The 12,832-nt window shown below is 41.0% G+C and overlaps 1 protein-coding gene across 1 annotated transcript in view; it reads left to right on the top strand.

Annotated features, from left to right (window-relative positions):
* The first annotated feature begins 1,385 nt into the window (after window positions 1-1,385).
* Window positions 1,386-12,832, top strand: part of Mmp16 (matrix metallopeptidase 16) — a 242,811-nt gene continuing 231,364 nt past the window's right edge. The window contains exon 1 of the mRNA XM_090339029.1: window positions 1,386-1,619. Coding sequence (XP_090195155.1) covers window positions 1,488-1,619 — 132 coding nt within the window. The 5' untranslated portion in view covers window positions 1,386-1,487. The remainder of the gene's footprint in view (window positions 1,620-12,832) is intronic.

Below are 12,832 nucleotides of genomic sequence, written 5' to 3'. Positions count from 1 at the left end.
GGGTTTGGGAACACTACCGGCCACCTTTCCAGTCTCCTGGTGTTCCAGGAGGGTGCACTAGCTAACTCGACCCCGCTCCCGTGTCTACGCCCGCAAGCCTGCCGGGGCGGATTGTACCGAAGGTAGACAGGATTCCGGGGACGTCAGCTCGGCAGACCCCCCCGGCACCCCCTCCAGCATCCCAACAAAGTAAAGTTTTGGCCGCTTGGCTTGGGAGACTCGCCATCTCAGGTTTTCCAAAACTTGGTCATCCTTGATAACTGACCCCCACCCCCTTCCTTCCAGCAGCGCCTGGGAACCGGGGCGCGCTCAGCGGCCCCGCTCCCCACATTACTCTGCTTCTCTAAGGAAGCCTAGAGATCCGGACCAGGCCGGAGCCAGACTCTAGAGCTCCAGCCCCACCCCGAGCACGGAGAAGGAGGGGCGCTCCGGTGTCTGCGGGCCTGGTGGTGAGCGGTGGAGCCAGGTGGACGGGATGCTAGCGCGGGTGCCTGGCGCAGGAAGGTGGGCGGGTTCCTCCACGTTCCGTCCAGGGCACCCCCCCCCCCGCTTACACGCGAGCCCGAGGAGCCTTCTCCTTTAAGAAGCGCGTGTGTGCCTGCGCGTGTGTGTGGGACCTAGGGAGGGCGCGCGCGTGGAGGTGTGTGTGTGTGTGTGTGTGTGTGCGCGCGCGCGGGGGGGTGTTGGGACCCAGGGAGGGCGCGCGTGGCGGGGTGTGTGTGAGAGTGTGTGTGTGTGTGGCGTGTGTGCTCGCGGTGTGTTGGGACCGGGGAGAGCGCGCGTGGCGGTGTGTGAGTGTGTGTGTGCGCGCGCAGGCGCGCCCGTGCCTGGAGCCCGGCGGAGCCCGGGAAGGAGGAGTTATGTAGATTACGGATGAACGTCCTGGAGGGGAGCGCGGAGACGAGGGGAGGCGAAGCCCGGGCGAGCGAGCGCGGAGCGGCCCAGGCCCTTCCCGCAAAGGCTGGGGGCGGCGGCGGCGGCGGTGGCGGAGTAGGCGGTGGAGAGGGAGGGGGAGAAGAAGGGGGGAGGAAGAAGAGGAGGTGGAGGCGGAGGCGGACGCGAGGGCTGGAGGCGGTGGCTGAGGTGGCGGCTGCTGCAGCTACGATTCGGTGCTTTTGAGTCCGAACCGCCGGTGAACTTGGGCGCCACGTTTCTGGGTTGACCGAACCCCCAACCCCCACCCCGACCTCTCTCCACCACCCCGAGGATGGTGGACGCCAGCGGCTGCTGCTGACCCTGCCGGCCTCCGCCACCGCGGCTTCCCCGAGCTGCCGAGTGCCGGGGGCGCTCCCCCACCCCCCGCCCCAGGCGCCTCCGACTGGCGGCCGGGTCGTGGGTGAACCTGCGAGCCCCTCAGCCACCCCGAGGACTTTCTCTTTTTTTTATTTTTTTATTTTTTATTTTAAAGGAAACCAGAGAGGGAGGGAGAGGGAAAGAGGGAGACGCAGGGAAGGGGAGCTCGTCCGTCCATTGAAGCACAGTTCACTATGATCTTACTCACACTCAGCACTGGAAGACGGTTGGATTTCGTGCATCATTCGGGGGTGTTTTTCTTGCAAACCTTGCTTTGGATTTTATGTGCCACAGTCTGCGGAACGGAGCACTATTTCAATGTGGAGGTAAGAGTGTGCCTGGGTTTCCTTCCTCTCCCCCCCATCCCCCTCTGCCTGGGCTGTGCCCTGAGCTGTTCCCTGCACTCTTCCGACCCTGCTAGCCCGGAGCAGACAGGTCCTCGCACACATTGTTTCCCCTTCCAACCGCCGGGACCCGTGTGGAGTTGTCCTGTGTCTTAGGTGATGGATGCCCGTGAGACCCAGAATCCGTTATCCCCCAGCAGCACAAAGCATGGTGCTGTGAGCTGGAGACACAACCCCAGCTGGTCCATGCCTCTGACCCTGGGTACAGGCGAAGCCCTACCAATGGCAAACGGGTCGCTTCCGAAGGAAGCCTGACTTTATGATGGAAAAACAGCCTAGGGAACAAAATTGATTGCTTGGCATGATGGGCTGCCTTGGTATTGTTCCTGGAATCTTTTCCCCCCTGTCGTTGGTTCCTAACAAAGGAGGTTAAAAAAAAAATCAAAGAATTTAGAGGGGAGCGTGGGAATACTGGATATGCTTAATATTACTTTGTGATAAAACATTAGGGTAGACAGAATCCCCCCCCCCCAAGACATAATACACTGTAACTGAATCTGGCTACAGAGGACATGAAATCCATCTCTTTTTAAAGTGTCTTTTCACCCCCTCCCCCGCCAGTGGAAAAATAAAATGTGGTCCACTGTAATAGTTTAGAATCTTGTTTCTGTTTTGTCTTCTTTTCTTTTTCTTTTTTTTAAATTTAAATTGGATTTCACATACTCACAACAAGACAGAGATCTCAGATTGTCATTTGTTTGATTGTGATTGCTCTGAGCAGAGACTGCACAAAGCAAGAGGCAACTTAAGGATAAGGGCTTGTCAAAGCTCTGCCAAAGCACTCTTCCAGTTGTCAGCTCAGGACAGGAGCCAGCGAGGGGCAGTAAATCAATGAAAGCACATGTACCACACACCTGGGCTGTGACACAAGCTGGTTATACATAAGGTGGACACAAAGACAACAAAGGTTTCCTTTTTTTTTTCCCATGAGATCTGAAGTCTTGCCTTTCAAAAGAATGATAATTAAGCCCTTATGGAATAAAGTGATTTTTGGCTTATATCGTTGATACATTAAGGCTTCCTGTCATGTTGTTCCCTGTGTTTACACAATGGGAAGACCTGTTGCTCAGCATTTGAACATGCTTCCTGCAACTGATTTATATCCACAGAGGGCATAATAAATGCCATGTGTGGAGGTATATCACTGTTTATAGAAAATGCTCTTAGGGCTCCATGCACTGAGTGATGGTACAGAAACAAAGTATTTGGGAAAGTAAGAACCATTATCAATAGAGCGAAGGAAGTTTGCAACTGCTAAGTATGGACATGTCACGCCAACACCCCATTGGGTAAACCAAAACAGCTTAGCACTTTGAAAAATAAGTTTTGTGTTTTCTGCATGAAAAGAGAAATAGACAGGAACTTCAGGTCCAGACTTTGCAAATTAGAACTGTAGATACTCCACACCAGAGAGGAGACTATTTGTACCTAACCTTTAGATCAAGAGATAACTTAATGTTGGAATAAAGAAAGCATCCATTCCTAATGTGGAGGAGTGAAAATGACAAGCTGTTATTTAGAATGGGATAAACAGAAGGGCCTATTGCTTCAGATTGGTAGTGAGGTGAAGTCTGGGGACTGGAGAGAAAGAAGCAAGTTCCTCTTGCTCTTCTTGCTTTGCATGGGAAGAAGGGAAATAGAGTCTGGATTGAGAGTTACTTGCTTTGAGAAAGTCTTCAGTTTGCTTTCAGAGAGTAGCAGATATTAGTGTTTTTATGTTTTATGTATCTTTTATGATGCTAACCATAACTTAGATTGGATTTCTTTACATTAAAGTCCTTTAGTTTACTCAGACAGAATTATGCAAGGAAAGTTATCTGACTTAAAAATTACTTCATTTCTAATTCCAGTTAATTTTTCAAGATCTAAATAAAGGGGCGGCTCAGAGAGAAGAGGTGTTTTTTCATTTCGGGAGTATTTAAGTTATTCCAGCTGTATTTATTGCACTATGTAAAGGCATCTAAAAGAGTCCCATGACCTAGGAGACCTTAAAATGCTTACTTAACACAAAGAGGAGTTTCTAATGGTTCAGAACAGATAGGGTTTCTTAGCCTGTATTATTCCCGAATAGTTTTATAAGCTCTTGAGCACTTCTTTGGTAGGATTTGTAAAGCTTTTCATGTGAAATAGCTTCTGTTTTGTTCCAGCCATAAAAAAAACCCCCAAACATTGTAAAGACCATAGGATGTTTTAAACAAGAGTTTCTGTCTGGTTCATTCTTTTAGAGATATTTCTTTATGGATAGGAGATATTAGTAGAACATATAGTCCATTATTTCCTCCCCAGAAGAGGCACTTAGATTGTGTTCCTTATTTTTGGTAGCAAAACATGCACACTAGATCTCTTCATCTGATTGATTCTCAAGGACACTCTTAAAAATAAACACTGAAGGTATCAATCATGCATGAAGTGCACGCGATCATATTTTTTCTAGTGAGCCTCCAAGTTATTATAGTTAGAACAAAGCTTCAAAGAGATGCTTTTAATGCTGACAGCAAAAATTACAATGCTTTATTGATCACTGAACTTAAGTTTGTAGTAGTCCATACTTTTCATCTCTATGATAAAAGATTTAAAACCCTATCTTCCTCCACCAGCAAGGATGGAGATTCCTATTAACTCTTTTTTGTCTCTCTCTTTCTGATTACATAATAAACATTGGAAATTTTAGTTATAAGAGAGTAGTTGAACATTTTTATAGGGATATGAAAAGCCAGGGACAGAAAGAGAGGGCATTGGATGTTTGGTTACTCTTGTTTTGCTTTTTAATAATCCAAAGGCAACATTTCTTTACAGCAAGAAAGGGTTACATACTACCAAGAATGGTACTATGCAAGATATCCTCAGCACTGTTCCACCTGTATTTCAAGGTGCAACAGTGGTTAAATGTTAAGTTTTCAATATACACTCATTTAGATAAAGGTTTTGCATATCATTGGACATTACCAATGACTAAAAGTTAAAAAAAAAAAACCTGCTGTCACTGGATATCATTCTGAATCCCAGGTGTTTGTTGGTCAGGAGCAGCTAACTTCTTAATGAAGTAGTATGATTTAATTTGTACTCTCTTAAAATCATCTTATATCTGAAATATTTCATATAAGTGATTTTCATGATTCTGGGGCTTGACAGCTATCTATCGATCTATCTATCTATCTATCTATCTATCTATCTATCTATCTATCTATCACATAGTAATATTTTACTGCTCATAAACCTAGAAATGTTGATCATGAGAGACATTTCAAGCATAGGAAAGTATATTTTACAGATTTTTTGGATGTTCTGTGTTTGGCATGCATTATGATAATCCTAGAGCTTGAGAGTCTGAGCCAAGAAGACTGCAAGTTCCAGACCAGCCTTAAATATAGTGTCAGTTGAGACCAGTCTGAGTTCCATGATGAGGCCTTAGCTCAAGAAACTGAGGTATGGGGTGAAGCTTACTGGTAGGTTACTTACCTGGAATGTCAAGGGACCTGGATATGATACACCCTTCCTCCCCCATACTGTCCTACACTGAGGAAAAGTTATGTTTTAAAATCATGTGTTCCATCCTTGCTGAACTAATCCACATGCATTAAAAGATCTTGACCTCCTCAAGTCGGGGACTCTATATTCCATCATGTGTGGTAGGCGTGTATAAATGCTTAACAGAAGGAGCTATGTGACAGATTCATAAGCATTTTTATCTGCTGCAAGATTGCAGGTCTACAGACATCCCAAATATGCTTGCCATTTAAAGTCATCCTGAAGGCCAGAAACTGTCACAAGCAGATTCAGAGTGCTTGGCAGCTCATTGCTTGTGTAGTTTTCCCTGTAGAACCCACCTTGGCTCAGCTTTTCTCTGTCAGAGTTGCCTGGAAGGCTATCTCCACGTAGGAGGTTATGTAGGAAAGCTTGGCCTATGTGTTTCTGTTAGACATGTACAATTCTCCTCCTCTCCCCTTGAGAAGTTCAGGAACAAAGTCCAAACCCACCTCTCCCTGTACAGCTGGATTTTCTCTCAGTCTATTTTCCTCCTGAAGGAAGGTTGGAGCAGGGATTGAGAGCAGCTTTCATAGCTGTGGAGTCAAGTTACAAATGATAGATCCACAGTTTCTACTCTTATTTATATTATTTACTTAATTAACATACAAACCTACAGTTATTTAGTGGCATAATTCCTGTCTCTGAAGCTGGATTGTCATATGCAAATCAAGTATCTCACTGAGATGACTTATCCCACCTACTTAGAATGTACCTGTACAGGAAAATTTAGTAAATAGCAAATTGGAATTTTGTTAGGACCTCACCTTCCTCTCCAAAATCTGTTTTTTTGTTTTGTTTTTTGCCAGTCCTGTGCTTGAGCTCCCTGAGCATTGTCCTTGGACTTTCTCAAGGCTAGAACTCTACCACTTGAGCTTCAACACCACTTCCGGCTTTTTTCTATATGTGGTACCAAGGAATCAAACCTGGGTCTTGATGCATGCTAGGCAAGCACTTTAACCACTAGGCCAAACTCCTGGCCCCACTTTAGGAGGTTTTTGACCTTCCAGTATGAGTATTTCAATGTGGAAAAGTTGTTTTTTTCCTTTCTCTTATTGTGCTGAAATATGTGTATGTATATTAACTCCTTTTTCCTGTGGGGTAATATAGTGAGGAAGAACACGTAAGGCCAGCTCTTTAGCTTACAACTGAATTCATCTCTGTGAACCTCAGCTTACACAATTATAAGATGAACAAGCTGAGGATTTCCCTTGTCAGCTTGTTTTGGTGATTTTTTATATCTATAACTGGATCTAGATAGACACAGGATATATCTAGGTAGATATAGGATATATCTATCTAGATTCATGTAGGATATCTATATCTATATCTATATCTCTTATATATATACATCCTACATTTATCTATATACTGTACATGGGTTATAATAAATACTATATAAGATATATATGCTATCTACATATAGGAGATACAGCTATATATAGGATATGTTGGGTATGTATGCTATGTACATTTGCATTGTGTATTACAATACATAGCTTTAATCATACTTTTACATAGGTAAACAATCCTTTTATGTCACTATTATAATAGAGAATGCATGTTAATGTACAGATAATAACATCTAGTTGTATAAAAGTCTATCAGGTTGGGACACACCAACTGTTCTAGAATGATTTAATTTGAACACATTTTTATTAAAAAATACAATATACTTAAAATCCACTAAGCTACAATCAGTACATTTTCTTCCCGTGGGCTTTTCTTAGACAGTTTAGTTCAAGAATGTGATTTTTCACATTTTGTCTTGTCATCTGTTATGATCAAAGTATGTCAAGCTCAGCTCACACCTTCTATATTAAAAGACTGGGTCTGCTGAAGTCTGTTCATATTTTTTTCAAATACCACAGAAAATAAACAGGTCTTTACATTTCAGTGAGTCTGTTCTTCTTAATTGGCTCCACAGCAAAATGCTTCTTTGTAGGAGGAGGTGTGCAATATATAATTTAAGGCATATTTGAGCCCCTAACTCTCATTATACAAGAGATGAGAATGACTTAAAAATGTTTCCTACAATGAAAAAGAAGGCTAAAAAATGTCCATTTTACACTGTGAATGGTACCATTGCTAGCAATATAGTGTAATGGAACACTGGGAGAGGAGTCAGAAAATGTAGGCTTTAAGTCTGATGTTTGCATCAACGATGTCTTAGACTTGGGAAAGTTGTTTCAGTAATGCCTGTATATGAAAGAAAAAAATCTGAGTGCTGAATAAAATTGTTATTAATGTTATTACCAAGTTTGAAATCTAATTATAATTAGTCTTCAAGCTAATAAATATAACCAAAAAGTGGGGCATACTTAGTTACTATCTGCTTTGGGGGACAACTCACAAGGGTAGATAATTCACACACTTTTTTTCTCTAAATCGAGTGCCATGAGAAAATAAAAAATGCATAACTTAATATGTTACCTTTGGTAATGACAGAGGGGGCTTCATTTTGGGAACACTAGCCTTTTGCAGGATAGCAAGAACACTGGCAAGAAATGCTATGTACACTTCAAATCCATTTTTGTCACAGTAGCAAACATTAAAATTTAGAGTTAAAACATTAAATCTCAAATTTAGCTTAATATTATTTGGAAAGGTATATATTATCCACAGTATCCATTATATATAAAACAAGAACAAGTTGGAAGCAATTCAAATCTTGAATTTCATCTGAATATTTTTTTAGGGTGAGAGTATCTAAAAAATTGTATCTATTGTAATTGATTTACACAAGTTTTGGTAAATGAGGTGCTCCTACTGTGTTCTCCTGGTCTGTTGGAGAACTTAGTTTCCATAAATGTTCTTTGAAGGTTAGTTTTTACTCCTTACTATAAGTAAGTGTTTGAATTTGAGATTAGGTTGCCTTTATTTTTTATTAAATTAGATATGCATCCCTCATGAACAATGAAAGAAAATTTTGTTAATGGGTAAATGTGCTACAACAAATTTTCTTTTGCCTTTTTCTCTTTTGAGGGAAAGTTATTTGTAGATTTTGAGGTTAGTCATGAAACCACACTTGAATATTGCTTCCTGTCATTTAGCACTCTGAATGGATACCTTTGTGTAAGGGTTCCACCACTACTATTTGGCATTGTTCATTCTTGGGTTTGGATTAGTGGGATAATAGCTTGATGGGCCACACACAGATGTTTAAGCCAAGAGAGTAGGGGTGTTGTCATGGTAGCCCCTAAAATTTGATTAACTGTGACCTCTAGATGCAGTATATAAAAAGTGGCTAGAGGGAGCTATTGAGCTGTTTATTAAGGGACTCCAATGGCTTGCAAGAACATGGTTTAAAATCAAGTATGCTAGGTGTAATCAGATGTCTTAAAATGACTCATAGTCAATCATAGAGGATTTTGGAGAAATCAGCAAATACATAGATCATGATTAAGATGTTAGTTGGGATACTGAAGCTCTTGGCACGAGTGATTATATGTTTGATGGGCTCAGAAGGAAATCAGTACTTCCTTGCAGGGCTGGGGAGTGGGGGATTTCTTCACTGGAGAGTGGAGAATGCTATAATGCAAGAAAACATTTTCTTGTTTTTAGACACGGGATGGGTAAATGCTATACATGACACTATACATGGTCATGACTGCAGTTGCTCTTGCTGTTCCCATTTAAGTTAAACTGACTAATGAAATCATCGGGGCTTTAGAGATTAGAGGTGAGGTAGATTAAACTTGATAATGCCTTTTAGATTAGCAAAAATCCAATTCTTAAAATCTAATTAAAGTAATTTTTAATCTTTTAAGAAGTACTAAGATTATATTGACTTCATGCTTCTCAATGAAAGCATCTTTTAAAAGATAGTTTATAGTATTCTTCTATAAAATACTTAAATGATTATCCACTAATGTGTAAGACAATGTTGTTTACTTCCATAGGAACCTCAACAATGTTTTTGTTATTTTTTATGGGTCATGGGGCTTGATCTTTGGGCCTGGACACTGTCCCTGAGCTCTTCAGCTCAAGTGAGCCACAGCCCCACTTCTAGTGATTAATTGGAGATTAAAATCTCAGGTTCTTTAGTGCCCATGCTGGCTTTGAACCCTGAACTTCAGATCTCAGCCTCCTCAGTAGCTAGGATTACACTCTGCTGACTTCAACAGTGTTTTAATCTATACATATTATATGATATACATATATAGTTATTATTTTATGGAAGGAGAAGATTAAAAAAACAATGTATTATCCCCCTACTTGAATATTTAATAACCTACTCACATCATCACTCAAGGTTTTATTTATTTATTTATTTTTTTGCCAGTCCTGGGCTTGGGCTCAGGGCCTGAGCACTGTCCTTGGACTTTCTCAAGGCTTAGCACACTACCACTTGAGCCTCAGCACCACTTCCAGCTTTTTTCAATGTATGTGGTACCGAGGAATCAAACCCAGGTCTTTGTGCATGCTAGGCAATCACTCTACCACTAGGTCAAATTCCCGGCCCCGATCACTCAAGTTTTTAAAAATATTTTCCAAGTTAAGGGAGATACAAATAAATGAAGTAAACTGTATAACACAAACTATAGCTCTCAGAAGATAAAATCTTTCGAATGAGGTACTTAAGTGATCAGTCATACCTAAAGAAACTACTGTTTAAAGTGGAGTATTACTTTATTCTTTTTTGCATCACACATAAGTGAAGGTGGAATATGTGTGTATTTTAGTGAAAGCTGGATACACTAATGAACTGCATGTCCTATCCTCAATATTACCTACACCTGATTTGACATCTGTAAAATATACACATGTACCTCAAGATGACAGTGGAGGCATTTTTCCAAGGCAACTTTTAACAGTTAAATTCTTACCACATGTGAATGATTTCCTGTTGTTTATAATGATTGGAAGTTTGTCTTTGCTTTAAGTTTCTTAAACTCTGTGTATTTGTTCATTCTTTAAACAGTTACCAGTCTATTTCTTCTCATGGTACTACTAGTTTCTTCTAATTGGAGTCTTTCTCGGGCTTTGAAGTTGGGGACATATGAGGAGCCACCTAGCCCTCCCTTCTTTATTTGAATAATGTGGAATCAAACTACATGCTTATGCAAACAAATGCACATTGACTTTGTACTTTCAGATGCACATAGCCAAAGATCCTCCGTGATTCTCTCTAAGAATATCTTCCTTTATTCTCACTGTGTGAATGACTAAAGTCCTGTATAATTATCATGTTCAATCATGTCCAAGTGATTTGTTTTTGTTTGTTTAGTTTTTTGGTTGGTTGTGGGGCTTGAACTGGGCATTGTACTTGAGCTCTTCAGCTCAAGGTTAGCACTCCACCACTTTGAGCCACAGTTCCACTTCTGTTTTTCTGGTGGTTAATTGGAGATAAGAATCTCATGGACTTTCATGCCCTGGCAGGCTTTGAACTGCTATCCTCAGTTCTCAGCCTCCTGAGTATCTAGGATTACAGGAACAGCCAAGTGTATTTCTTTTTAACCATCCACTAATCCAGTACTTGTAGATAGGCACATTCTATTTACAACAAAAGTTGGAAACTCTGCAACCTGTATCTCTTTGGTTCTGGCTTATTTCATGTAATATGATTTTTTTCCCAAGTCTTTCCCTTTCCTTACAAATAGTGCAATGCCATTCTTTCTGATGGAAGACTAGAATGATATTTGTCAAAATGAACTCCAAGTAATAAAAATAATTAAAAAGGGGAGAGGGGTGGAAGGGAAAATTGGGAGAGAGCAAGATAAGGGTGACCTTGTTCAAAATAAATACACTCATCACTTGACATATAACTGTAATCCCTTACAATAACATGAGGTTTAAGTGTTTCCTTCACTCTTTAGAATTACTCTCTTGCTCCTGTGGTTGATAGAATTGTTGTGGTTGTTTGCTCTGAGGGAAGACTGAAGAAGGTTACATAAGTAATGATTGCCTTGTAATAGAAATATGATCTTCACTGATTGTGTAGTGTAGGTAGTACAATAAGACAGGTTTTTGTCATGACAGCAGGGTGACAATGCCGACTGGCAACTTTGTCTTTAGAATACATTGGTGTTTCACTTGCTTTTGGTTCCCTTTGATAATCATAAGTTTACAACTAAATATATTTTGCCACTTCGTGCTGGTGAGAAAAGAAGTTCAGATAATTGGTAAAATACCTAGATATTTATTCATAAATAAATTCCTAGTTTAATTATAATCAAAACAATGTATCTAATACATTTTGATACATTTTATTCTCTCTCTCTCTCTCTCTCTCTCTCTGTCTCTCTCTTTCTTTCTCTCTCTCACTTTCTTTCATGATACTAGCATTTACACTCACTTCCTCAGGTCTGAAAAACAAGTACTCTATTTCTAAACCACACCTCTAGTAATTTTTTTATCATTATTGTTCTTGTTATTACTATTGTGGCAATTTTGACTCAGGGCTTAGGCCCTGAGTCACTAACGTTTTTGTTCAAGGCTAGTGCTGTATGACTTGAGCCCCAGCTCCAGTTCTACTTTACTTTGGTGTTCAATTGGAGATAAGAGTCTCAGGAACTTCCCTGCTCTGGCTGCTTCTAACAGTGATCCTCAGATTCCCAGCCTCCTAAGTAGCTAGAATTATATGTGTGAGCTACTGGCACATAAAGAATTCACTGATTATTTTTAAGACAAAGCATTACCTAATGCCCAACTGTATGGATGGACCGGGGTCTGCTTATTTTAGGCTTTGTGACTAACTGGGACCAGAGGCATGAGCTAACAAACCTAGCTTCTTTTGTTAAGATGGAATTTCACAGATTTCTGATCAGGATCTTTACTCTGGAACTTGGATTCTCCCGTTCTCAGCTTGTTAGACATATTCCATCATATCTATCTATGAGTTGAGAATGAATCTTGTGACCTTTTCTTTCTGAGCTAGCCTCAAACTGAGATCATCCTGTTTTCAGCTTTCCAAGTAAGGTAGGATTACATAACTGATCCAACCCAGTTACTCTCTATAATTTGTGTGGTGTGTGTGTGTGTGTGTGTGTGTGTGTGTGTGTGTGTGTGTGTGTGTGTGTGTGTGTGCACATGCTTGCCCGTGCATGAACCTGTCCTGGGGCTTGAACTCAGAGCCTTGGTGTTGTCCCTGATCTTTTTTTTTTTTGCTGAAGGCTAGGACTTTGGCTTTCTTGGTGGTTATTAGAGATAAGAGTCACATAGGCTTTTTTGTCCAGGCTGGCTTCAAACCACAGTCCTCAGATCTCAGACTCCTGAGAAGTCAGGATTACAGACATGAGTCTCCAGTGACCAGCTGTGCTCATAATCTTATAAATCAGCACTTTTACGTTAACTATCATAGGTTAGGAATATAAAGCACACAGAGGTTAAGGAATTTTCCATGTCATGTTGCATGAAGTGTTGAAGGGGAGAAAAGTAGATTGCATGTGGAATCTCAGTTTTTATCAAGCCAATACTTGAGAGAGTTAGCTTCAGGTTCTCAGTAAAGACAGTGTGGTCAGTACAATGCAATTCTACTCATTCCCCAGAAAGAATGGTATTGTATGATCCATCAGGAAATGGAAAGATTTGAGAAAAATTATATTAAGTGAGGTAAACCAGATCAGAGAAACACTGATTGGATGTATGCTTTCCTTCATTTGTGGTAA

This window comes from Megascapheus bottae, chromosome 9, assembly GCF_031878675.1.
Source record: "Megascapheus bottae isolate mThoBot1 chromosome 9, mThoBot2.hap1, whole genome shotgun sequence".
Classification (NCBI taxonomy): domain Eukaryota; kingdom Metazoa; phylum Chordata; class Mammalia; order Rodentia; family Geomyidae; genus Megascapheus; species Megascapheus bottae.
This window is presented reverse-complemented; position numbering and strand designations above follow the sequence as displayed.